Source organism: Gallinula chloropus (genome assembly GCF_964237585.1).
Source record: "Gallinula chloropus genome assembly, chromosome: 4".
NCBI classification, from domain to species: domain Eukaryota; kingdom Metazoa; phylum Chordata; class Aves; order Gruiformes; family Rallidae; genus Gallinula; species Gallinula chloropus.
The window spans coordinates 90,902,415-90,927,525 of record NC_140088.1 but is presented as its reverse complement, the minus strand read 5'-3'; the positions used below and the strand labels follow the sequence as shown (position 1 = coordinate 90,927,525).

The window sequence follows — 25,111 nt, the reverse complement described above, 5'->3', positions numbered from 1 at the left end:
CTATTGTCTAACAGCAGCGAGCCAGTGAGAGTCAGGAGAACAGAAATTTAGATAATCAGATTTCTAAACGCTGCTGTGGGTACGTAAGAGCTACTTACACATTGTTTCGGAGGGCAAAGACAGGATGCAGCAAAGGTAATAATTCTGCTAATATGATTAGGCCCATCAGGCCATGTTCAGGCCCAAGGAGGGCAGAATCTTGGGGTCATTAGCTCTCTAATATCAGATAAACAGAAGTACCTCTCAAAATGATGTCCAAAATTGAGGAATACAAGCCCAATCAGTCACACAGCACAGGCACGCAGATAACCTGTAACTACCTACAAAAGACTGCAGTTATATCACATGGCACTTTCTGTTAACCACCCAAATCAAATATGCTAAAGCTGTAATTGGAAAATCCTTATTCTCTTTTACACAAGGAATCTTACACCGACGTGCCCCAGGAAGCCAGTCCCATACCTACGCCAAGTCTCCCCAAGCACTGCTTTCTGCCACAGCACTTGGTGTCAGACAGCCATCATCATCTCGACCACATTTCCTGTTGTGAGCCTGTAATTAGTCTAAAAATTAATTTTATTACTCTCCCTCTGCTAGCAATGAAACGTCAGGATCAGACTCTAGCTCTGAGCTTTTAGACACAACTTTCACACTCATTTCCCTGAAAGGTCACGCTGGGAACTTCAGTCCCTACCGGGTTTTGATTTACCTACTAACTCACAAACATAAGCAGCAGGACAGCCTAAAATACTAAGGTGTGACTTTAACCACTTGGAAGATGTGAAGGCTTGCTCTGCATTTGAGTGGAACTCCTCCTAGGAGATCATTAAGTATCCTCTGCCCCAATGGATATGCTTATGGTAACGGGAGGAGAGAAGCTTCCCCAATGTTACTATTAATAGTACAGTCTAAGCAACAGGAGGTACACTTATGTGCAGTGGTGATTGGTGCACAATAAATTAAATTGCGAGTTATTTTGTCTCAAAACCTCCCAAAAGGCAGGTTTACTAACACTAAGTAATCAGTACATTTGGTGTGCTCTTTATGTATTGTGATTTTCCCATGTCCTGGCTGCTGACCTCATGGCAGTTTATTAGTGGTACAGCATTTCATTAGTTTTGCTTGAGGACTTCCAAAACCTGAAATCTAAGATGTGCTTACATAGATGGAACAAATAAAAGGGAGTTAACAACCCTCATGCTTGCTGATGCTCAAATAATCAAATCAGAATTGTCAAGGTTGGGAAAGACCTCCAGGATCATCAAGTCCAACCATTCCCAGACCACCCACATCACTCACTAACCCACGTCCCCAAGTACCTCATCCAACCTCTCCTTGAACACCCCGAGGGACGGTGACTCCCCCACCTCCCTGGGCAGCCCCTTCCAATGCCCAACCGCTCTTTGGGAGAAGAAATGTCTCCTCATTCCTGACCTGACCCTCCCCTGGTGCAACTTCCAGCCATCTTGCTACTGGTAGCCTGGCTGCTGGCATGTGCACTGCTATTACTCAGCTTTCAAATGCTTAAAGAATGGTAAAACAAATGCTTATTTAAGAAAAAAAAAAAAAAAAAGAGGTGGGGGATAAAAAGCATGAGCATGGCTGTGAATGGCTGGAAGACAAGCAAGATGCTGGTAATACGGTACTTTCAAAACGGTCCTGCTAGCAAAAATGATGCAAAAATCAATCCAAAGGCAAAGAATTAAGTGACAGAATTTAATTACACAACACATATTCCAGCACACATTTATCATATTAAAAATTCTTACCAAACAGTGTAATAGTCAGTTACTTATAAGGCCCTTAAAACCCCTTCTGAGGAGAAATCTAGTACTTTTAATTCTCTTAGTAATAAAAAGAGAGTAGATGTGAACTGTCTTCCTGTTGCGTTATGTCAGTCTATCAGGGGGAATAAGGAAGCCTGGAACAACGGCTTTAGTACCACATAAAGAGAAGTCTCAGGAAGTTAAAGGAACTCCTGATAAGAAATAGTCCAAAATACCTGGGTTGGGTTTTTTTTGAGAAGATAACGACTAATCAACATTAAAAGATAAACACAATTGATAAAAACATATTCTAAAATCTTTCTTTTTGATGTTTCATGGTGTATCCGCACTGAAAAAAATAATACTTCTTAATGCAAACCCAAGTGTCAGGCTTTTAATGATAATGTATTATAGGACTTTGCATTTCATCTCACTGAGCGTTAGCAAAGGCCGATAATTAAACCTCAAAGACCCCTAATGATTTAAACAGCTATTTCATCATTGCCGAGGTACAGCCACTCAGGGTGAGCCACTGCAGTCAATTAGTGCAACAAACGCTTTGATGTTACAAAGCAGTTTTGCAGACAGGAACATTACTCTGCAGGACAGAAGAGCTCTCAGGATGCGAACAGGGGAAGAAAATTCCACAGGCTTTAACAATTAAGCTTGAATTCTCAAAATACATTTATCTATTTTCTTGTCCTTTGCCAGACTCACAGGTAAAGGAATGTCAAGAATTTACTTGAAATCCCTGTTTTTCCCTGCACTGTTTCACCACTGATTTTGATCACTAGATGACAGCAACAGATTTTTTGCAGTGCTGTAAGCGATCAGGAAATACAATTTTTGATGAACTCTCTAGAATACACTGGTTTGGAAACTCAGCTCTCTTATGAGTCATGTGCACTTAATTTAAGATTTGCAAGAGATTATGGTCACGCTGGTGGTTGTTGGATTTTTTTTCATCTAAACCCACTACAGCAAAGTGAAGCAGCCCCAGTAACACGGGGGTTTGACACATGGTGTCAGAATACAAACCCTAATGGAACTCGGGGAAACTGGGAAAAAGTGACAAGTCACAACTGAGAGCTTTCCTGCAGGCTCCTAGTAGGTGTCACCACAACCAGAACACCTAGTCAAAACTCCTTTCATTGCAGTATTTGTAAGCTGTATATTAAATAGCCATGCTCCGTTGTGCCAGGCAGCGTTGTGCACTGCAAACACCACTACTGGTATTGTAAAATCAGCCAGTCTGGTGATTTCCAGCAGTACACAGCTGACTGCATTTCCACATCTGACTGTAACCTGCAGTTTGAAAGAGGAACAGTGGGGCTGTTTTGCAGGTTTCACCTCTAAAACTACCTACAGATCTACACTTGCATAATGGTTGAGGTTGGAAGGAACCTCCGGAGGTCATCTGATCCAGCCCCCTGCTCAAGCAGGGCCACCTGGGCTAGGGACCACAGCCAGAGGGCTTTTGAGTAGCTCAGAAGATGTCACCAACTCCCCGTGCCACCTGTGCCAGTGCTCAGTCACCCTTACAGTAAAACCCTGTTTCCGGATGTCGAGAGGGAACCTCCCATGCTTCTGCCTGCGCCCACTGCCTCTGCCCCTGTTCCAGAGCATCCCAGACAAAAGCCTGGCTCTGCCCCCTGCACCTTCCCCACAGGTATTTGTATAACTTGATAAGATCCCCAATTCACATCTTGCAAAACTTCTAATAAGATACCATCCTCAGAAGTGATTTCAGAATCTGGTTTAGAGAGCTGCACAACATTTGCTGTGCAATAACAATCTGGGCAGAGAAAAATTTGCTTGTCTTAAAATACTCTGAGCCATACTAGAACTTGTTGATACTGGCAACCTACGCTGATAACGTTCTGAGAATCAGAAAAAGGCAAATAACCTTTTTATGCAAACTACTAAACCAGATTAAAACACTAGATGAACGTTACAAGTGTGACCTGAAACGATAAATTAATGTATATAAAGACACCCTATCTTTATTCTCAGCCTCCCTCCTCCTCTAATGCTCTCACCCGCAGCCATAGATGTTGATAACTAATTTTAGATCAGCCATTCTAAAAACTAAAGCAAGCATTTACTACAATTATTGTTCTTATACACCAAAGGGACTGTCAAATCCAACAAAACTGAAAGAAGGGACTTATGTCCTTGTCAATTGAGGGCATAACTTTTAATTTACTCCTAGTAGCACTTCTCCCAGTGCCAAACCAAACCTGCATGGAATATATTCTGCTCTAAAGTTCTAGTACGAAACAAAAGGCAAGCTCAAAGGAGGATATTTTTCCCTGAACACTGATAACACTGTTTTCTCTGTAAATCTGCTTCCCTGCAAGCAACAGTGTAAAGAGCCGACCACAAAGCTCCAGCCTCTTAAGAGCTCATCAATACAGCCCTGACACGTTACAATTGTAATTGCTTTCCCTTCACGTATCCAAGACGTCAACAAAGAGTCGAGTCTAAAAGCACGTAGGGCGACTTCAAAGCTCGACAAACACCGTTCCCAGTCCAGTTACCGAAAGACCTGAAAATCGCCCACTTCATAAACTCCGGCCAGTTCTGCCGCGGTCAGTCACAGCCGCGATTTTCGGGGTTTACGGGCAAAAGGGTTTTACTTGTTTGTCTTAAAAGGAGGGGTTATTTGCTTATCTTAAAAAGAGGAGGAAAAAAACCAGAGAGAGAAAGAGAGAGGGAGAGAAAGGCAGGGCTGCCACATATCGAAGATGGAGTCACCAGCCGATGAGATGCGAAGCAGGGCTAATCTGCCCACCGAGAAAACAACCACTGGCAGCACGGGAACCAGCCGGAACCGAATTCCCCTCCTACAAAAGGATCGGGCCGGCAAAACAAAGCCATGCGATAATTAACGAGCCTGTAACATCTCCGCTCCGGAGCCCCACAGCAACCTCGCACGCCCAGACGTGCGAATAAGTAACTCGAACGTAAACCCCACCATACCTACCTCGTTTATGCAACTCCCTGAGCGGAATGCCGTCCCCGCCCCCCCCATCGTAGGGCAGGTAGGGATCCGAAGAGGCATCCATGGAGGCGAGGCACCCCCGAGCCCGTCCGCCAGCTCGGAAGGGCCGCGGCGCTTCCTACCCAAGGGCGGCCGCGGGGGACGCTGCCATGTTTGACCGGGATCCGGCCTGCGCGCCGCCGCCTTGGCGCAGGAGCCGGGCTCTGCCCCGCCGCTGATGTCAGCGCGGGGCGGCCGCAGCCGCTGCCAGAGGCTGGGCGGGCCCCGGGAGCGGCGGCCCCGCTACCTGCGCGCCGCGGGGCGGGGGGACACGGCGCGCTGCCGCCGGGCGCTGCGGCGCTTCCCCGGCTGCGCGGGAGGACGGAGGCGGCGGCGGAGGGAGGGGAGAGCGAGCCCGGTGGCCAGTTACGGCCGGAGCCGCGGGGCTTCAGCCCCGCTCCGGGCACGGGGACAGGGACGCCGGGAGAACGCACCGCAGCTCGGTCACTCCCCGCGCCGAACGGCCCCGGCCGCCCGGGACAGCCGGTGAAACGGCGGACGCGGAAGATCGTCCGCGGCAGCTGGCGGGCCCCGCTCAAGCCGCACCGGCCGAGCCGTCTGACACGGTTACCAAGGCGGCTCCTGCGGCGGGCACAGTAAGCGACCCGTGGCTCGGCCCGGGGGCAGCGGGGGAGGGGAACTCCAGCTCCCGGTAGCTTTATTTACTCTTCAGCCATCAAAGGGATTAGCGCCGAGAAGGAACAGCGTAACCGGCTCTGCTACACAGGGTCAGCGCGCCCAGCCGTGACCTCCAGCCCCTGCCCCGCCTGGAGCTTCCAATTCTACCCCCGAACACGGCAGATTTGACATGTGTCACCAAAAACATTCGAGCGAGACTTAATTACACTTCCAACTAAGTCATCCGCTGTCTCCAACTTATTCTTGGTGGTGATGCTCCTGGTGTTACAATTGTGTAACAGCCATACCCCAAAGGCAGGAAGGTGGGGGACAGAACGGCAGGACAAACTGCAATAAACCACCTCCTACTTAAGCTGGAGTTACCCTACACATCGACCAAAGGCTCCATGTCCCTCAAGTGTCACAAACCCAAAACAGGCAACAACCCCCATGAACACCAACTGTGGCCTTCACGTGATACATCAGGGGCTGTGGGAGCTGTGGCAAACCCCCAGCGCTTGTAAACCAGGGTATCTGAGCACAGGAAATCCTAAACTGTCTCAGTAATAACACCCACAGCACATGTAAGCAGTTATACGTTGCATCCCTGTATAATTTATGCTTACTGTATGGTCTTGTGCTGGTCCTATCTTGCAATTAGTGATAAGAACTATTTTACATGAAAGTTCCAGTTAGCTCAGTTGTAATGAAATACATGTGTAGGATGCCTTTCTTTCCCCTCCAGCTGGTAATATTATTGTTCCTTGATCTATTATTCTTAGTCATTACGCGTTCTGCTTCAGTGAAGCATGTCACACACTCACTAAGCTCCCACTTAAGTTGCTGAGATTCATTTTTGTCAAATTATGTAAAAGCAACAAGTGCTCTGGAGAGCTGGCAATGGACACACAAGTCACTACACATCCAGCCTCAGCACGGCCCTATTATGTGTCTTGGACAAAGCTGTGTCTACACACACAAACGTGCATGATTTAAGTAACGGGGGTGAGCGGGTCCCACTGAAGTTACTGAGATCACTGAAGCTTAGCACAGCAGAGAATGCCACACACCAGCAGCACCAAGGCCCAGCTTCAGTTTCATCCCCACCAGAAAGGGATTCATTTTACTAGGTATGCCTCTTCACCTCCCAAGTGTGACAGACAGGCAACTTCTACTTTTCAAACACATTCGGTTCTTCAATAATTTTCCAGGTATGTTCTTAAAGAAGTTACTTCTTTTATAAAGCCAATGCCAATGTTCCAACCTGTGTACTGGAAGTGATCTTTTTAAGCACAGCAAACATAGAATTTACTTCTCAGATCTGTTAATATATTAAATAAAAAATACAGTTCTAATACAAGCATTGAGAAGATGCTGGTATCTCTAGAGATGGGAACATGAGTAAGAATGAAGGAAAAAAAAGAGCATATGGCAAAACATCACCTTTTCAACAAGAGCAACTGAATCTAAGATCTCAAGTATCCAAACACTGTGTGACATTCAGAGCCATTACACATTCTCACCATTTATTTCTGCCTGTAAAAAATCCAAACCCAAGCACCTCTGAAGTTTAAATTATCCACATTGCTTTGATTTGAAGAGTACAACAGAAATCCCTGAGCATTCTCAACTCCTTATCTCAACCTGGAAAGAGCCTGTAATCTTAGTGCAAGGCTCTAAAGAGAGTGTAATTCACAGCAAGAAGCAACACTACAATTTCTGGAATCTGAAGAAAGAATTATGATAGAATGAACTGTTAGTGTATTTATTATATCAATTATAAGGCAACAGTAGAAGTTCAACTCCATATTTTAAAGAATAGGAAGTAAAGGATATAAAGGACTTGTATTAACACAGCCTAGAAGATCACTGCTAGTTTAATAAGAGTTTGATGTGGTTACCAAAGGTCTGGAATATCTTTGAACTGGTAACAAAAATTGCTCTCAGCAAAGAAACACCTCCTAACTTTTTGGCCTGAACTTGTTCACTGGACTGAGGCACATGGAGAATTTCCACACAAGTCTAACAGTCTAAGTTGGAAAAGATAAAGGGTATAGAACTAGTTCAGAGTGCATATCTGGTAACAGATATGGCAAGAAGCCTCTGATGTACAGGCACACACATGAGTTATATAAAATGTCAAGAGTCTACCAAATCCTGAACAGTGACAGCTCCACCGAGGTCACCGCTGATCGAGTGGCTGCCAAATATAGTCCTTTTCTTTGTCTAGTCTTAAGGAGCAGAACAGTCATTTTCCCTTCTCAATTACTAGCAGCTTGTGTTCTCTTTGTTCATAACCACTACCACTGTGTGTATTCCCTTTCCTGTAACACAAAGAAAAGCTGCTTGTGTTGTGTTTGGGGCTTTTTAAACCTGAGAAAGATACCATGCATGCTAACCTGACCTAGTTAGGCCAGTCTTTAATATGTAAAAGTCTACGCAATTTCATCTTTCCGAATTACTCTTTTTCTATCTGGTTTGAAATAGTGTCCCATTTTAACTGTCTGGTAAGTTTATATTCAAAAGAGTTTGACAGTTACTTCTGCTGTGAAGTTCAGCAAATGCCAGCACTGTAGTTAGTAAAATGGTGTCTTTAATTAACCAGGTGCTTGGGGTATCAGAGAGTACATAACATTATGAACACCCATTGTAAGGCTAAAACTCAGTTTTACAGTAGCTTTATTTCCAGTGACTGAGGGCCCCTTGGAATGGCCAATTCGGTTCTCACATGAGAAGAGCAGGTTTGTGCAGTGGTTTGCTTTGAAGATTTCATCACAGTAATTATAGACTAAGGCCTCAACCCCAGAAATTCTCCATGCCCAAGTAACTTCACACATCCCAGTGCTCTTATTGTTCTCAGCAGGCACAGACTGTGGTTAACCAGGACTTAGATACACCTGTCTTTGCAGAAAAGGGCTTAAAGTCCATTGTTAATGAAATATCACAAAGCATACACAGCTGACATAACTTTAAAGCATACTGAAAATAAAGATAACCTTAATTCTCCCTCCACACTATCTTTTCCCTTTTAGGGAGAGAGAAGAAACTCATTAAAGATAAAAGTATCTGAAAATATAAGAATAAAACAGAGATTAGATAAATCAGGTATACACCCAGGGACAGGTGTTCTGAGGTGACAGAACAAGGCCAGTGAAAAGAAGGGGAGTGTCTCAGAGGTATTATGGTCTCCTTCAAGGCAGGAGGGAAGACCTTAACTCTGAAGCCCTGTTCCACCCATTCATATCAAAAAGCCAGCTATGTTTAAGGATGACAACCGAACATCATCTCTCAATTCCCTCAATTACTTGGTTTATTTGATGACAGAACAGGTAATTTCATTGCAGCAGGTAATGCAAATTGTGTCTTCCCTGAAATTCCAACTGTAAGATTAGGTATGCTGAATGATTTCATGAAAGGAACAAGAGATGCCAAAAATGCAGCTGATAATTACAAATGCTAGTGTGATGCAAGAGTTTGGTGATTCTTAACTGTCACTTTCTTTCCTATTATTATTCAAAACTCAATCTTCTTCAGCAGAGCTAGAAGATAATGTTCTCTTGAGAAAATGCTACATAATAGAGCACTCCTCAAAGCAGCTACCATCCCCAACCATTCTGAAAATAATTTCACTCACCCATGCCTTCAGTTGAAGGTTGGGCACGAAAGCATCCATTTACAACAGGGTGCTCAAAGAATACACAAAATGTCTCAAAGCCTACTCTCTCTCATTCCTCTTCCTTCCATTTCTTTTCTTTGCAGCTTTATTCCCCTGCTTTTTTTCCCCAAATGCTTCTTTCATTTACCCTCTTGTCAATCCACACAGTAGGCTTAATCCTTCTACTAGCTTGACTTCTCACACTTAGTTTGCCTCAGTTTATTGTTCTCGAAGGCCCTTCAATCTGACTTCATTTTTCTGCATAAAATCATACAAATTTCTCATGTGGGTCAGACAGAACCAGCAATGGGATCATGAAAGTCAATTAAAGAGAGACAGACACCCTTCTCCCAGTTCCAGTACCCAGACATGGTCCAGGATGAAGTCAGTCAAAGATGCAATCACAAAAAAAAGGAATTAAAAAAAAAAGGAAAAAAGTTCCATTATACATAGCTTCACAATAATATACAAGAAAAAATAAATAAGCCTTGCATTAGAGTTCCAGACTTCATTCATTCATCAGCAGTATACAGAACTTTGTGCTTGATCATAACAGCGTTAGCAAAAGGCTCCCAGCTCTGTATCGAGCCGTACACAGAAGACTCCATTAAGCTGTTTCCATTGCCACCTCATCAAAAGCCTCAATGAGGCAGACAGACGATGGCAGGAAAAATTTCAGACCAAATATAATGTAAAAGCAAAAGAAAACAAATTTATAACACATGCTGTTGAGTTGTTGGAGGCAGATGGGGCTCAAACAAAACAGGAGTCCAAAAAACCCCAGAGAAACACACTTAGCAGTAGCACACAACAAGGTTTTCTCTATTTGCATTTTATTATACGGCTTCTTAATCATGGTTTCTCTTTTTGTAACCATTTGTTTCCCACAAATTAGTTACCTAATTTTGCTCATAATCCTTTGACCCAGCAGAAAACACTTTATTCCAGGATCCAGCCTAATAAGCTTGCTCCTTCATATGCCAACTAGAGAGTCCTGAATTACACTTCTACAACACCATGTAACTTCCAACGGTGCTTTTACTCACTGTCCAGACACAGAAGATAGGAAGTGAAGTCCAACACAACCAGCAAACAGAATGCAGTAGAACAGGTCATATAGCTGCAGGCATGTTGCATAATCAATTTCCCTCTGGAGTAGCTGCACCTTCCCCAGTGAAGGAGTGAAATGCCAGTAAAGACTCCCCACTGCCATGCAAAATGCTAGGGCAGGTGAAGAAACAGACAGGAAAACTGGGAAATGATGAAATCATGATGTAACATTAGTGCCTAAGACCAAAAAGAAACGGGGGAGGGAAGTTTGGTCCTTAAAGACTGCTTTGACATCTTGGCCCAAAACACTGAAGGCTGCAGTTTTCTTTCCACTTTTCCATATAACCCAGTGATGCCTGGGAAGAAAATCCTTGAGGATCAACAGACCACATACAGCTATCAGCTCAGACAGGTGGGGTTTTCCTTTGTTTTCTTTTTTTCATTGGTCAGCTTCACACTGAGGCTAAAAACACCTACGTTCACTGTACACTAACTATGCAAAGAGAACTCAGACAGAAAACAAGTCTACTTTCTGCAAATGAGATCCTTCTCTGATTCTTTAAGAGCCTCTTAGCTGCTTCCTTCCCCCCCTTTCTTGTTCTTTCCAGGGTAGGCTTTTATGAAGGAATAAAGTCCTGCTGCATTTTCCCCTTTGCATACATGTCCTTTCTTCACACTCCAATCTACCAGAGCTGTAATTATAACTCATCGACAAAAAGATTTGGCATCCTCAGTAGGAAGCAACCCTGGTTTACTCAGAAGCTTCCTAAAGGTTACTTCTCCCTTTCCTAGGACTAGCCAAAGTTCTGCTACAGAGATCTTTCCACTTTTCCTCTTACCTACACACACATAAGGAAATTGGTTTTATCTGCTAAATTGCCCTTATTCTGGTTTAGGGTTGTTTACTTTTGGCCACTGTTTCCAACTTGCTGTTCAAAGTACACCAGGGGGATGAAATGACAGGATCAACGTGTATTCTTCCCTGGATATGTCACATATATTAAGTTTTTTTCCTGTCTTCCTGTCTTCTCCATAGATAGACAAGTTGTGTGAACCAAGTACCAACAACAACTTTTTACATTGTTAATACATAATACTGTACTACACCAGGTACACTTGAATTCTGTGAAGCTGTGAGCTCAATACTTACTAGTGGTCACAGTATGACTCACTACTCTGTATCTATGACATAACCTTCTTCCAAATCCTGTGTGATGTTCTAATCCCTCCCTGAAGTTGCAGATACTGGAAAAGATTCAGAAAGGGGAGCTAAAAAGGATCCAAAGCATGGGATAGCTGCAAGTTCCAACTGAACAGCACAGAAGTCCTTAACCTGGAAAAAGAGATAACTGAGGAGGGAAAGAAACAAGTATGAACAGAAACCACCATCTGTTCTAATAAAGCAGCTCTTAGGACAGTTATTGTTTTGAGAATCAAGACCACTAACATGCCAAAGGCAAGGAGTACAAGAAGTTTTTGTTAGTGAGTATAGCAAACCATAAGCTAGAAACAGTTTGGTACTCACACTGATGATTAATATACCTGCTCACTGATCTGCTGTAATGAAATCACTGCTCTGATGCAGTCCTTTTTGGTGGGAAACGGGATTTTAATCCATGATTCTTTCTTCTCTCCTCTTTAAAGCAGGAGAGTCACAGCACCACGCTAGCCACATCTTCATCTTCATTAGTTTCTACACGCGTGTGGCCAACGCACGACAGGCCTTATCACAGCACGTGTATTTGGCAAGACAAGCAAGTCACCCTACTTGCAAGTCACCTTGCTCTAGTTTCATATCAACCCTTTGTGTTTCAACAGCAGTTTCAGTTTGGTAAGCTAATAATACCCCTTAAAAACACAATGTATGAACAGAAAGGTTTTTCATAACTACCAAAAGCAATAGCTGAAAAGAGCTTAACCATTTATGCTGCACACAAGGGTGAAGGACAAGGAAGTCCATGTGTCAGTCCATGACAATGCATAGGTTGCCTCTGGCAGTTACAGTTTTTCCCAGCAGCATTTATACCTGGATTTGAAGGTGGTTCTTCACAAAAACACAGTTAAGCTGTTAAGAGCTTGCCAAAGGACAGTTTGGGTGCTAATTAACTGCTTCAAGAAGTCAGTGGAAGAAAAAAAAAAACCACTGCTAAGTGCTAAAACTCTAAAAACCACCACTCAGTTGTGAGAAGCCTTCAGCCATACACAGCTGCTGCACAAACCCTCAGATGACTATCACTTACCCACCCCGCTCTTGCTCTTCCATAGGCACTGACTTCTGACCTGTCAGAGACAGGATGCTGAACTAGAAGCAGTTGTGGTTTGACCCAGGACAGCTGTTCTTGTGTTTCAGCGGCATCGTGACATCATTTGTTTAATAACATTTGTTTAAACCCCAGCAGATCAAACAGCTTTCACTTCAGAAATGCTGGTAAGCAAGAATATTCTCAACTGTAGAAACCAAGAGTGCAGCCTGATGTCAACATGTCTCCGAACAGGAGAGAAGAAATCAAAGGTGAAACTAACAATAGGAAACATTAGTAAAGCTGCAGGGAAAGTTATTTAGTACTTGAAGACTTTAAACTTGTATCAGAGAAAAGTATTTTACTGTCCACTTCAGAATCCTCTTTCTACATACATGCCATAACATTTCCTCAGCTTACCCATGGCATGCCTGGGACATACTTCTGATAACACTACACCAGGCTGTTGTCAGTAATAACTGCCTCAGCAGCATCTGTGAGCAAAGCCAGCCTGCTTTGAGCACTTCAGCAGAGCTGCAGAAGGGAACCAACAAGATTATACAATATCAGAAAGCCGGAAAAATGAATTACTAGTATTATGATTCATCTTCCAGAAAATCAGGCTGGGAATGCAAATGTATATGATGAAATGTAATTCTGTAAATATTAATTTAGCAGGAAAGACTGGTGAGATTGTTCAAGGACTCCTGGTGGCTTTTAAAACAACACAATTCTCATATCCCCACAACCAAGCCTTCAAAGAACTGACCCTGGCATTTGTGACAAATCAAAGTGGTCAATATTTGTTTTTAAACTATGAAAAGAACAAGAAATTAATTGGTTACTAATAGTCTACATACACACTTGCAAGCTTAATGCCACACCAATGCAATTACCATCTGAAGAGCCAGGCTAATGCTGTGATGCTGTTACGGGCTGTTCAGCTCAAACATCAGCAAGTGAATTTTGGATGATAATTGTATCTAAACCCAAGCAGAGTGCTGGAAAAGCAGTATCATGACAAGCAGGTAAGATGCAAGACACTTCAAACACCTGCAACTCATTCAGTAACAACAGCCAGTGAAGAAGATAAAATATTTTTACCCCTTTAACTTAAGAATCTTCCAGTCCACTTCTTTGTTTTCTGCCAGGAATTTTGAAGTCTTTGAGTGGAAAACTTTGTTACTCAGGCCAGTTATCCAGGTGAACACAATGTATAACAACTTGTGTTCCAGACAGATAGACAAAATTAAAGAAAAACAATAGTTTTGTACTGTCCTACATCCTGTGTTCAGCTGCACTGGTACTATGGAGCAATGTATCTGCAGCTCTAACTAAAATCCAACAGAACAAGTGTGATAACCAGTTACTGACAACTTAACTATTCAAAATAAACTAGCTGTGCCTCCTGCTTGACCTTGTGATCAGAGCAAGACATGTTATCTCGTGCTTCACACTGCACAGCATCATTTGAGAGTGAATATATTCCTTACCTATGATGAACAATGAGCTGTCAATGCAAACATTGTAACTTGGAAAACAGGTTGTAACTTAGGCAACAGATATGTTACGCTGTCAAAAATGACTGTTCAGTCAAGTCAGTTTATACCACAGGCATGGAGGAAACAATGCCAAGGGTCCAAAATTACTTCAATGACCCCTCTTCATATCATCTGTGGACAACAGGAAGAATCCATTAAGCTACTGTTATATTCTTTATATTTGGAAGCTGTATTAAGGTCTTTACACAAGAAAAAAAGCTATTTTACCCTTTTCTTTGCATTCTTTCTTTTCTTTCTAGCCAGCAATAGCTAAATAGAAAGAAGCACATACGTAAAAGGACATTCATGTATTGTTGGAAAAGATGCCACATCTAAATCTCACTTAATTAAGCTCAGATGCAGTACAGCTTATACAGAACAACCTGCATCTGCTGAAAACTACATTCTGTCCCCCAATTAATGCCATAATAACACCACCAGACAGTGAACTAATAATGTCAGCAGTTAGGCACTGGAAATGGACTGGTTTGGTCTCTCACTTCAGGCAAAGGACTCCAACTCATGGGTAAGGGCAGTTCAGGAGAGCTGCAGTGTTTCACACCGTGACCTGTTGGCATATTCTTGTTTTCAGTGGCACCACTATCACTGCAAGAAGATAGCAGCGGCTGTAGCAGCAGCTTCTGAAGTACCAGTTTACAGGTTGTCATATTAAGGTTAACTATTGCCAATTTGACGTTAACACCATATGCCAGACTGTAAACTGTCTCCTCACTGAAGTCACAATACAAGCAACCAAGTATCTTCCACTGAAGCAGGAATCCCTGTAACTAGAGAAAAGAATGCCACGCTCATTCTGGACTCCCACAGACAGATCAAAGTACGTGTAGATGTAAACATCGGTGAGATCATTTGTTTGCCAACCATTTTACCTTAAATAAGATTTAATCACCTGACTTCTGCCAGTGCCTTGAAAATTTTGCAGTATGACAACGTTACAAAGATCCAAAGATCCACATCCTGCTGAGCTTGCCCTACACTTAGTAAAAACAAAATAAACAAACAATGAAAAGACCTGAAAACTAGTGCAGTCCTCTCTTGCAGGGCTCTCATATAGAGAGAGATCACAATTCTGAGCAGAATTATGGACACCTCTCAGTTTTCCCTAGCCAAGTGTCTAATGCTGTGTCATAAAAGGAAGAAGTTTGAGCTTCTGAGCCCTTCAAGCTCAGTCAGTAGCCAAGAATCGTGTGTCTCAAGCTTTAGAGACAGGTAAGGCAAGCCTATGCTAAGAAGGAAAAAAAAAAAAGATCAGACATTCCATCTTCTCATTATATTCCCCAGATAAAATAATTCTTTCTAAACAGAAGTGAAAACTCATTAATCTGATAATCTATTTCAATTAACATGTTTTACTCCCATTAAAGTAATGGAAAACAATGAACTATCTCAGCACAACATTTTTTAACAACTAAATAGTAGAGATACCCTCCTATAAAACGTAACCCACTAAATATTAGCTTATGTGACTAAACTTTTAAAGAACTGATAACTTCACAATGGCAAGTACCATGTGTTTAAATTGACCTAACAAGAAGCCAACTGTCTAAAACAAAGATAAGTCCTGATGAAATTATCTCCACAGATTACATACACCGAAGTGCACCACGTGTATGCAGAGCATTGGCAAGATCAATAGGTAAGGTAAGGAGTTGGTACGTCCTCTCTAAAAAGTGTTGGATACCATCACCGTTCTCATTAGACAGCAGTTCAACAAGGAAAACCACTAATTTCAGTACTACAAAGAGATGTGTTTCAATAAGCAACAAAAGCAAGTCTTCAGTCAGGCTTCCAGGCAGCATCCCTTCTAGGCAGGGCTTTGCTGCGAGCCATCCAAGCCTCCACATGCACAGCAATTTCATTATTTAGCATGTTAAAACACTATGCTTGAAGAATTTACCATTTCATGATATCTACTTGTTCTCCATAATGCTGCCATTAAAAGTCTGAAATCTATGCAAAGAAAACAGCTACTGGAGAACACAAACATTGATATTATATATACCCAAATAATTTTATCATTAGACACTAAACATAGATATCTGTTCACAATTTATGTATTCTTCTCAGCCACCACAGCAAAGGACAGGTAACATACGTGCTTTCAGAGAAACAAGATGGTTTCACATCACTGTTTTTAACATAGTGGTGAAACACCCCCACCACCCCGAACTACACAGAAGGATTCAAATTGCAAATCAGAGGGGACACTGAAAAGGCAAATCTCTACTAACTGAACATTAAAGCTACTCAGTAGTCTAGGTCATAAGACTTCCTGGAGACTGGTTCCAGTTAACATTCACTTGTATAGTCCCATATAAAAGATTTTCCCACAAAAGACAAGTATATATTGTTAGCATTCTTTCCCAGTGTCATCCAGTTTCCACATGCTTTCACAGAAAGCATATTCACCATTGAGTAACAACCTCGATGGCTTTGTAAGCCTCAGTTAAGTGCTTAAGTGTGAGGGGTGATGGTGAATGGCAGCACTGTGCAGGCTTTACAGAACTGCTGTCCTGACAGCTGAGGGACTTCCCAAGCCTACTGAAATGAGCAGACTTCTTCCCTTGTCACTGTCTGAATGAGGAGGAAAGACTACGACTGCTTTAGAAACTCTATGTAGTTAGCTTTTGACCTGTGTGATACATGGGCAGTATATGGTTCCAGTTTCATTAGTCAAAACAAGAAAAAAAGAAGATAGATTCCTTAATTTCTTACTTGTTCTCCTTATTGCATGATTTTTTAAAATCTGTAAAACTGTGATGATATATTGTCCATGGCAATTTATGCTCCATTTGCACTCCAAGCTTACATCCTGCAGCTATGCAGCTTTCCAGGTAACCACAACATTTCCACAATCATTTTAACTACAGATCCATTACTGTAATTTTGTTCACGTTACCAAGAAACCACACTCAAATTCTTCCACTCCTGCAGACTTAAAACATAAACTATGCATTTACACAGGTCTCCTGATGCTGGCAGCTTTTGCCAGCTAAAGGGCCTAGCTAGGCCTAACACCCCTGCATTCACATCGTGCTCTGCAGGGCCTGCAGTGCTGAGACACATGGGATTTTCCAGTTACCAGGATGATCCTGCCTTTCCTCAGGAGCTGGGACAGGTTCTGGATAGTGAATTAATCTATACTTAACAGTCAGCACAACTACAAACCAACCAGCTGATGCCAAGGAGTAACACAAGACTTCAAAGAGAACGTGTAGTCCAGCAATAAACTACTTGTTTGGTCTTGTCAGTGGGATTCACTGAGTTAAAAGCACACAAGGAAAACAACCTTACAGGCTAGGAGACCCAAGGAATGATAAACACAGATGTTTACTCCCACTGCATGTAAGTTTCAAATAAACTTTTTTGGAAGCATGTTCTTACCACCTTGAAAATTTATACCAGATTCTTATCTATTGCCAAGACATTTACTGTAATTTACTGTACAAGAAAACATTTTTCCATGCCTGGATACACATAAATCACTGTTCACTGAAATAATAGGACTCATTACTATGACTGCCTCTCACCAAGTGACCAGAATTGTGGCAAGCAGATATGACATTAGGAGAAATTCAACTCCAGGAAAGAAAATACATGAATATTTATGTTCCATTGCACATTCTGGTACTTCAGCATTACAATGAGACAGGGGCTGCTGGAACGTGCAGCAATTTACATTACTTCTGACAGTGCAAACAAAACCACCACTTCAGCTGTTTGGATTCAATTTACTGGTGTAATTTCACAACAAGAAAGGGGCAGAACACTGGCTCTGAAACTATTTATTTTACTGCAAACTTATCTCTCTTAAAAGCTTAAAGTGAAGGAGAGAATTTATATCAACAATAACCAAAGCTACTTTCAGTACAGGTTGCAAATATTATGTTAGACAAGCAAGACACTGACTTTTAATGAGGTGCCAGGTATTCAGAACAAACTATTACACAGAAAACAGCTGTTCACTTAATTTCCTAACTATCAAGTGCTTGACTTCATCATACTGGTGTTCTCTAAATAATTTGGCAGAAGGAATTTTTATATAGATTGAAGATGCCCTAGTTCTTGATACCTGTATTGGTATATAAGCTAAATTACTGCACATTCAAGATATATCTAATTAGACAGAAGGAATACAGACGGGTGCAACTTCTGTTTGTATCTAGTATACAGCTATCTAGTAGAGTGCCAATATCCAACTGCCCAGTGTGGGAAAGGAAAATGCATGATGGAAGAGACTCTGCAGTGAAGGAATACAACTGAATGTTAACCAGTGAGGAAAGAGAGCCCGTTAATTTCTGCCCCCTACAAATACTGAAGGCAGTGAGACCTCCAAAATCCTGCTGCAGCTAAGAAAGACCAGGTAGCTACAGAACAGCCATCCTTCCCCAACTGGGCAAGAAATTTGTCATCTGCCAGAAGTGGCTATGTGCCTTCTCTCAGAAATTATCTCATACAACTGCAACTGTTAGGCAAGCACAAAAAACACACTCATCCATTGCCAGATTTAAAGCATCCCCCTGAAGGGCAGATTAGCTAAAGAAGAACAAAATAAAAATGGTTTGGTGTGTTTATTTTTAAAAAGCAAGACAGAAAAAAAAAACCCAAACCCATAACCCAGATAAACTTTTAAGCTGAAATTAACATTTACTTACCAATCGATGCATCCCCATCCAAGAGATTGTCATCTTCAGAGGTCTGAAAGTCCATAATTACACCTGCTCCATCTAAAAGCTCCTCATCGCTGCTTGCACTAGTGATGCTGTTGTAGCTGTTTCGATAGTAGCCTCTATGAAACAGCTGCTCAGACTCCATTTAGCTGCTTTATAACCTGCGTAAAGAAAATGAGGTATTTTCTATTAGAATATGCACAGAAGACTGAGAAGTTTCTATCAACACACACACACACACACACACCCCCCCCCCAGTTATTAAAGACAGCACCCCTGGACATGTTGGGCGTTAAGAGAGCATTCTGGAGACATGGCATGTATTTATTCCACTCTTATCTTCCCTAAAAACCTGCCATTGAGCAAGACAGGTCCCTTGGGCTTTACCCATTGCCTTAAAAAAATATTTAGAATATTAAGTTTAAAACATGCTCTCTCTTCAAATAAATGTCTTCCATTCATCTTTATGTGAACATTCTTTTTAACCTTCTACTATTTTACAGGCACTGAGAAGAGCTTCTGTCATATGTTGAAGTATACAGCATTTGAACACACAGTTATTTACATCTGGAAACAATGTGGCCATCTCCATATTTTTTTCCCCCCAAATAGATCAAATCACAATTTATTCACAAGTTATACTTGAAACTTTTCAACAGGAATTTATCTTTCACATGAAGTCATTTTTGGCATTCCAAATAAAATGATACCCAAGCAAAAGTCAGGTCACAAACAGTCTGACTATTATGCTCCCAGGGAGTCCTGTCAACATCATTCTGCCTGTACCGGTTGGGTACTGTCATAAACGGGAGCCACAGCTAAAAGGAAACACTGAGACTTCTTACAAGCATCACTCAGGGCTTCGTTCATCACCTTCCTCCACCTGCTCCATACACCAAAATTTATATTCTGGACTCTCATCTGCCAGACAGCCTGCTGCTTGAGTGAAATCTTTATCACATTGACATTCATCTCATTTGTCCTACATTCTGAGGAGGCTTGCCAGGTGAAAGAAAACCGTCCTGCCTTGTCCCTAAGAGTAGCACTAGAAGGAAAAACACACGGGACAATCCCGTCCGTGCAGCACACAAAGTTTTAGTCTATTGTGTTCTGTTCCCATCATATATCAGACTTTTCAAGAGTTCTTTTCTTCTCTTCTGTAGGAATCTTTGCTACAAATACCAGGGAACTCAAAACTGCAACTTTTCCAGGAACTCCCGAGGATCCTTAGTGTTAGTGCACAAAAGCATCTCTCTTGTGAGCCACTGGCAGAAACACAACCAGCAGAAGCGATGATGGGCTCAGAGGGAATCAATCCCACAGTGTTAACAGACACAAATTCAGGAGGCATAAGCAGTGAACTCTGTTAATATCACTTTGTTACTATGATGCACACTGAAGGCACACCTACAGCCTGCTTAGTCTTTACTGTAGCAAGTGTGGAAGCCACATTCAGATTTTTTCATCTAATACAGACATTTTCCTGTACCAGTCTCAGCAGATATATTTAATACATTATCAAGTTAGAACATGTTAAGTGTGTCTCTCAAAAAAAAAAAAAAAAAAACCAACAACCAACAAGCCCCAAAAAACCCAAACCAGAATTTTCTTCACATGAAGTTCCACAGCTTCAGTTGCTCTTACTACAGACCTGCTACTCAGAATAAGAGAAATAGCTCTCCCCTTGGATGCCTTTTTAATCACTTGAGAGAAATGTCAGGCCGTGGATTACAGATACTAAATCTTCGAATAATTGAGAAAATGCTATCAGACTGATCTACAGTGGAAGAGAAGCTTTTATCAATCACTTGGGAACTGACAACCAAAAGCAATCCCATGGAGCCAGACCAAGAATACTGCTGAGAATCCTTGCATCATCTCCCCAAAACCACGATCCCAAATTCTACCTCCTCTGGAACACACGTGCTTGCAGTTACAGGGCAGGCATGATACCACAGCCATTCTTTTCTTGTTTTGGAACACAGCACCTCCTGCTGCAGAGATATTGCTGCTCTCAGACCTCTCCAACAATCAAGCAAAGCCCTAACACCTAAACCCTTTCTTCTGAGGGCCTTAACCATGATTCTTAATAACTATACATTAATTCTCTGCATTCACAGAGAGTCAAGTACCTGAAATGCTTTGTAACTGGCACCATATCACAGGTACTGCCGTACAGCAGCACATATCAATAGCAGGAATGCACTCAGGGAAGACCCTGAGAATATTACTGGTTCAATAAGCTTCACACAGGACTGAAACTTGATTTCTTGTGAGCACATCAGTCACTTCTCCACCACTGCCTGCAATTGATGGGAGGGGTGTGGAGATAGCTTAGGTCAACATCCCATAAACGCCCCTCTGCGCCTTTAAGGAAAGTGTTTAACCAACTAGTGCATCCCCAGCTCTGTATCCTATCTCTAGCTGTTCAAGACGAGTTAAGAGCACATGCTCATGCGACCCTAAAATGCTGTTAGCAGGCAAGATCTCTGCCTCGCCTGAGTGAAGGGAACCGAGTTACGTGGACACAGAGCAGACTCCTCCAAAGCAGCAGACTGCTGGGAACGGTACTAATAAAGAAAAGGAAGAGCCAGGAAAATGTTTCTTTCTATGGCTACAACAGCTAGAAGAAAACCAGTACTGTCCCTCACCCAGCCTGGTGCAGATACTGGAAGAGTGCATTCATTCCAGGGACTCTGCACAAGTGTTTATGGGGTTGTGAAGAGAGAACCAACCAACCAACTCATCATTTTATATCATCAGATTCGTTCCAGAGACTCTGTGTCCTATTCGAATGGGCACTGAAAGGCAAGTGGGGAAAGATGGAAGCTACTCAAGAGAAATGGCCAACAGGAAAAAAGGTACTGGCTGAACGATAGCCAAACCCAATATCCTGATAAAGCAAACAAAACATCCCAATCACCATGAGTTACAGGAAAAACTTATTAAGCTTTTTTTTTTCCCCCAACCTAGACTATAGTAAAAATCCAAGAGGCATTACAAAGGATAAATGAGAATATTAAAGTTATTACACGTAACTTATTTCTATGAAGCATTATAATTTTGATCCAGAGTCCAGTCACCTCAGAAAGTAAACCCAAAGAATGCTTCAGATGATCTTTGAAAAACCACAAGAATAGGGATGGAAAAAAGTGGTATTTGGGGACCTCCCGGAACAGGGGAAGAGTTTGACTCAACTGACATATCCACATCTTCTATGAAAAGACTTAAAGCCAAAGAGATGCAATTAACTTTTGTGGGACAGGAAAGAGAATGGGCATCCAAAGGTAAAGTGCATGGTAGGGGTAAGGACAACTGACTGACACAGCACAGGGAGAGAGAAACAACAGCAGAGCTTATGACAGATCATACACTAAGAAAGATAACACAAGGCACTTACTCCTTGACTAGCCCCCTTTGATGGGAAGCGGGATGACACATGGTATGGAAAACATCCTTGGCCAGCTCATGCTGGCTCCTTAGGAAACTCATCTCAGGACACTAACCCATCATGCTTCCATTGCTACAGTATTTCTAAGATGCCCTGACCTATCAAAACTCTTCTACAAAGCAGGTTAACAGAGAAGTCTCTGACACTAAAAAAAAAAATAAACAACAAAACATGTAACAAAAAAGCCCAAAAACCAAAGAATGGGCAGGGAAAACAGGATGAAAACCTGATCTATAGGGAAAGGGAAGAAAGTAGTAAGAATTGTGAAAGATTTAATTAAACACAACACAGACAGGAACTATATGGGTAAGGAACAGCAAAGAAACAGCTACATTAATAGTGGAAAAAGCATACAAGGCTACTACAGTTTTCTGCATAGTCTGGTACCTCAGGCACTTTTTGGGTCTCAAATACCAGACATCATGCTTCTCTTTCAAGCTCTACAAACAAAAGGTCAAGCAGAGAAGGGAGTCAGCTGAGGGAACAACTTCCAATGCAGTGAAATGACTCTGGAGATGTGCAGGGCTGTAAGAAGTCCTATGTACAAGCCATTTTTTGTTAGGCAATCTAAGTAATCTGTAAATCTCCTCCACTGTCCCTTAAAGACACAAAAAACCAGCTTCCTGTGTCTCAAGTTTTCCCACATTCACTCTTCCCATCCTCTCCCCCAACCCACAGGAGCTGGGGGGGGAATAGAGTAAGCAGCTATATGTGTGGAGCACAGTTGCCAGATGGGGTTAAACCCCATCAGTTTGTTATTTTTCTGGGAGGGCAGTGGAGTGAAAATTTAGAAGTACTCTTCCAGATTATAAACTGTGTTAAATAATTGAAAGGGGGGGGGGGGAAGAAAGGAAAAAAAAATAAGCACAATGTTGAAAACTGATGTCATTAGCAGAAGAGTTTTCCCAGAGCAGGAAGAATCTTGATAAATCCCCCCCAAAAAATCAGTGTGTAATAATCCATTTTTCTTTTCAGCCCTACGAGCTAAAATGCAGTCATTTGTCCTCTCACCCACACATACCTTCCCACAAACCCTACAGGAGGATAGCACCAAGTAAGAAATGCTATGCAGACGTAAACCAAGCAGATGAAATTATGAATACAATCTTTACACATTAGAACCTGTTCCACAGGAGAGGAAGAGTAGTTATAGCAATAGGGGAGTCATTTCCTGAAAAGATCTGGAAAAAAAAAAAAAGATTAGGATTTTACAAGTTTTAATCCTTATGAAGCTTCAGAAGTTATTATTTGTTAGACAGTAGTCGGGAAATATATCTACCTCTACATGTACATATCAATTCCTTGGAAAAACCATCCAACTACCATACCCGTTCAGAACAGATAAAAGCACCCCCAATACCCACACTGAAACTAAAAATTTTAACATATACATTAGAACAACTGCCCCAAAGATGGAAACGGCCAAGAACAGCTTTGAATGATTAATTCCAAGCCTCCCATATTACTTTAACTTGAAATAGGACGTTGACAGCTTTTGCTTTATTTTTAAAATAAACCTGGCCTTCGGAGAAGAGATTTTGAGAAGTGACAATCCTTATGTAACAGTTAAACAAGCTGAGAACATCACTTATCTTCCAAACTTCAGGTTTGGAAAAAGGGTGAATGAATTGTGACAACTTTCTCTATTTTTTTTTTATAAAAAGACTAAAAAGAAAATCCTACCCTTCATATCAAATACAGAAGAGGAGTGAAACAGCAGCTTTCCTGAGCTTTTCCTCAGACCACAAAATTCTTAAGGATACTCAAGAACCCAAACTGTTAAAAATTAGGGAATAGCTATGCTAACATTACAAAAATAAATACAGAGCAAGATCATGTTCTGTGGCATTCAAAAACACCTATCTGAAGCTAACAGCTGATCTGAAGAACAGGACTGCTCCCACTACAGTCATTTAGTGAGAAAAGATCTATAGTTGGAAAAACAAAAGTCACAAAGGAGCGCTGTCAGTTGACTGAAGCTATTGGAGTTTTAAAAACAAAGATAAATAAAGGAGTAAATGTAGTAGATACTCTTGGAATGAAAGACAAAGTCAATTTCCAAAAACATACAATAGGTAAAACTTAGTCTAGTTCCAGTCCCTATATTCAACTACTTCCAAAATAAGATTAATGTTTGTAGTGGAAAGAGACACGTGCTCAAATATTCTTTAAACAAGTAAGGACAAACCCAGAAACCCAGACAAAACTAGGAGAAAAGATAGCACTTGCAGAGCACAAAGACAATCTTAACTTTAAAACTGTAACAAGAAAACAGTAGTCCCATCTACTTCCTAGATTCTACCGATCTTACCACTCAGTGATAAGTAACCACAGGCTGGAAAGGTTTTTTTCACTGCTGATACACACCAATACAGAGTATCACCGCTGCATCTCATCTTTGCAAAAGCAGAAACAATAATAAATACTCATTTTTAATAGCACTTTTTCTTTTCTCAGCTTTAAAGAGATAAAAACAAAGAGCACAACGTGCAACCAAAACAACCCCGCGCCCACCCACTCCAAAAAAACCCCCAACCAACCTCTGATCTGACAGCTCAGCTCCAGGATGAATACCCAACTCAGCATTTAGTCATATGACTCCAAACACTAAGGGCACTGACTTCAGCTCCTACAAAGCATTCAAAGCTATTTCATGCCTGCTCTCTAAAAGCTCTTAGCTGCTGAGGCTCTGGCTACCCGTGGTCGTAGACTCGTCCCACCTGGCACACAGGTATCAGCTTGCTTGTTGGAAGGGATTGCTCCTTTCACATTTACCAAGTTACTTCCATGAGTGCTTTTTAATTGCTTTCAACACAAACTGGACAGATGAACTCAAACCTCAGATTTAATCTTACTAAACTAACCTCCTTTGTCGATATATTAACAAAAACTCTTCACTGTCAGAGTTGGAGAAGTCTCCCACACAGGCACAGCAACAAGCAGTTACATGAGTGGTGAGGACTTGAAGGGGTCTTCAGTAAACAATTTGCAAAGAGAAAAAAAAGTTCCAAACATAATCCCTTTAGCATGAACCTGAACTAAATATAAAAGCAAAT

General features: G+C 41.8%; 1 protein-coding gene across 4 annotated transcripts in view; it reads right to left on the bottom strand.

Moving 5' to 3' along the window:
* Nucleotides 1–18,749, bottom strand: part of CLCN3 (chloride voltage-gated channel 3) — a gene marked incomplete at its 5' end in the record, with an annotated part of 44,643 nt that extends 25,894 nt beyond the window's left edge. For 3 of the 4 annotated variants that reach the window (XM_084263566.1, XM_084263567.1, XM_084263569.1), the window contains one exon: nucleotides 18,590–18,749. In XM_084263566.1, the coding sequence (XP_084119692.1) occupies nucleotides 18,590–18,749 (160 nt within the window). Of the gene's footprint in view, nucleotides 1–4,752; nucleotides 4,835–18,589 lie in introns of those variants that run through there. The other variant, XM_084263568.1, reaches the window with a different exon arrangement.
* Nucleotides 18,750–25,111: the final 6,362 nt, after the last annotated feature.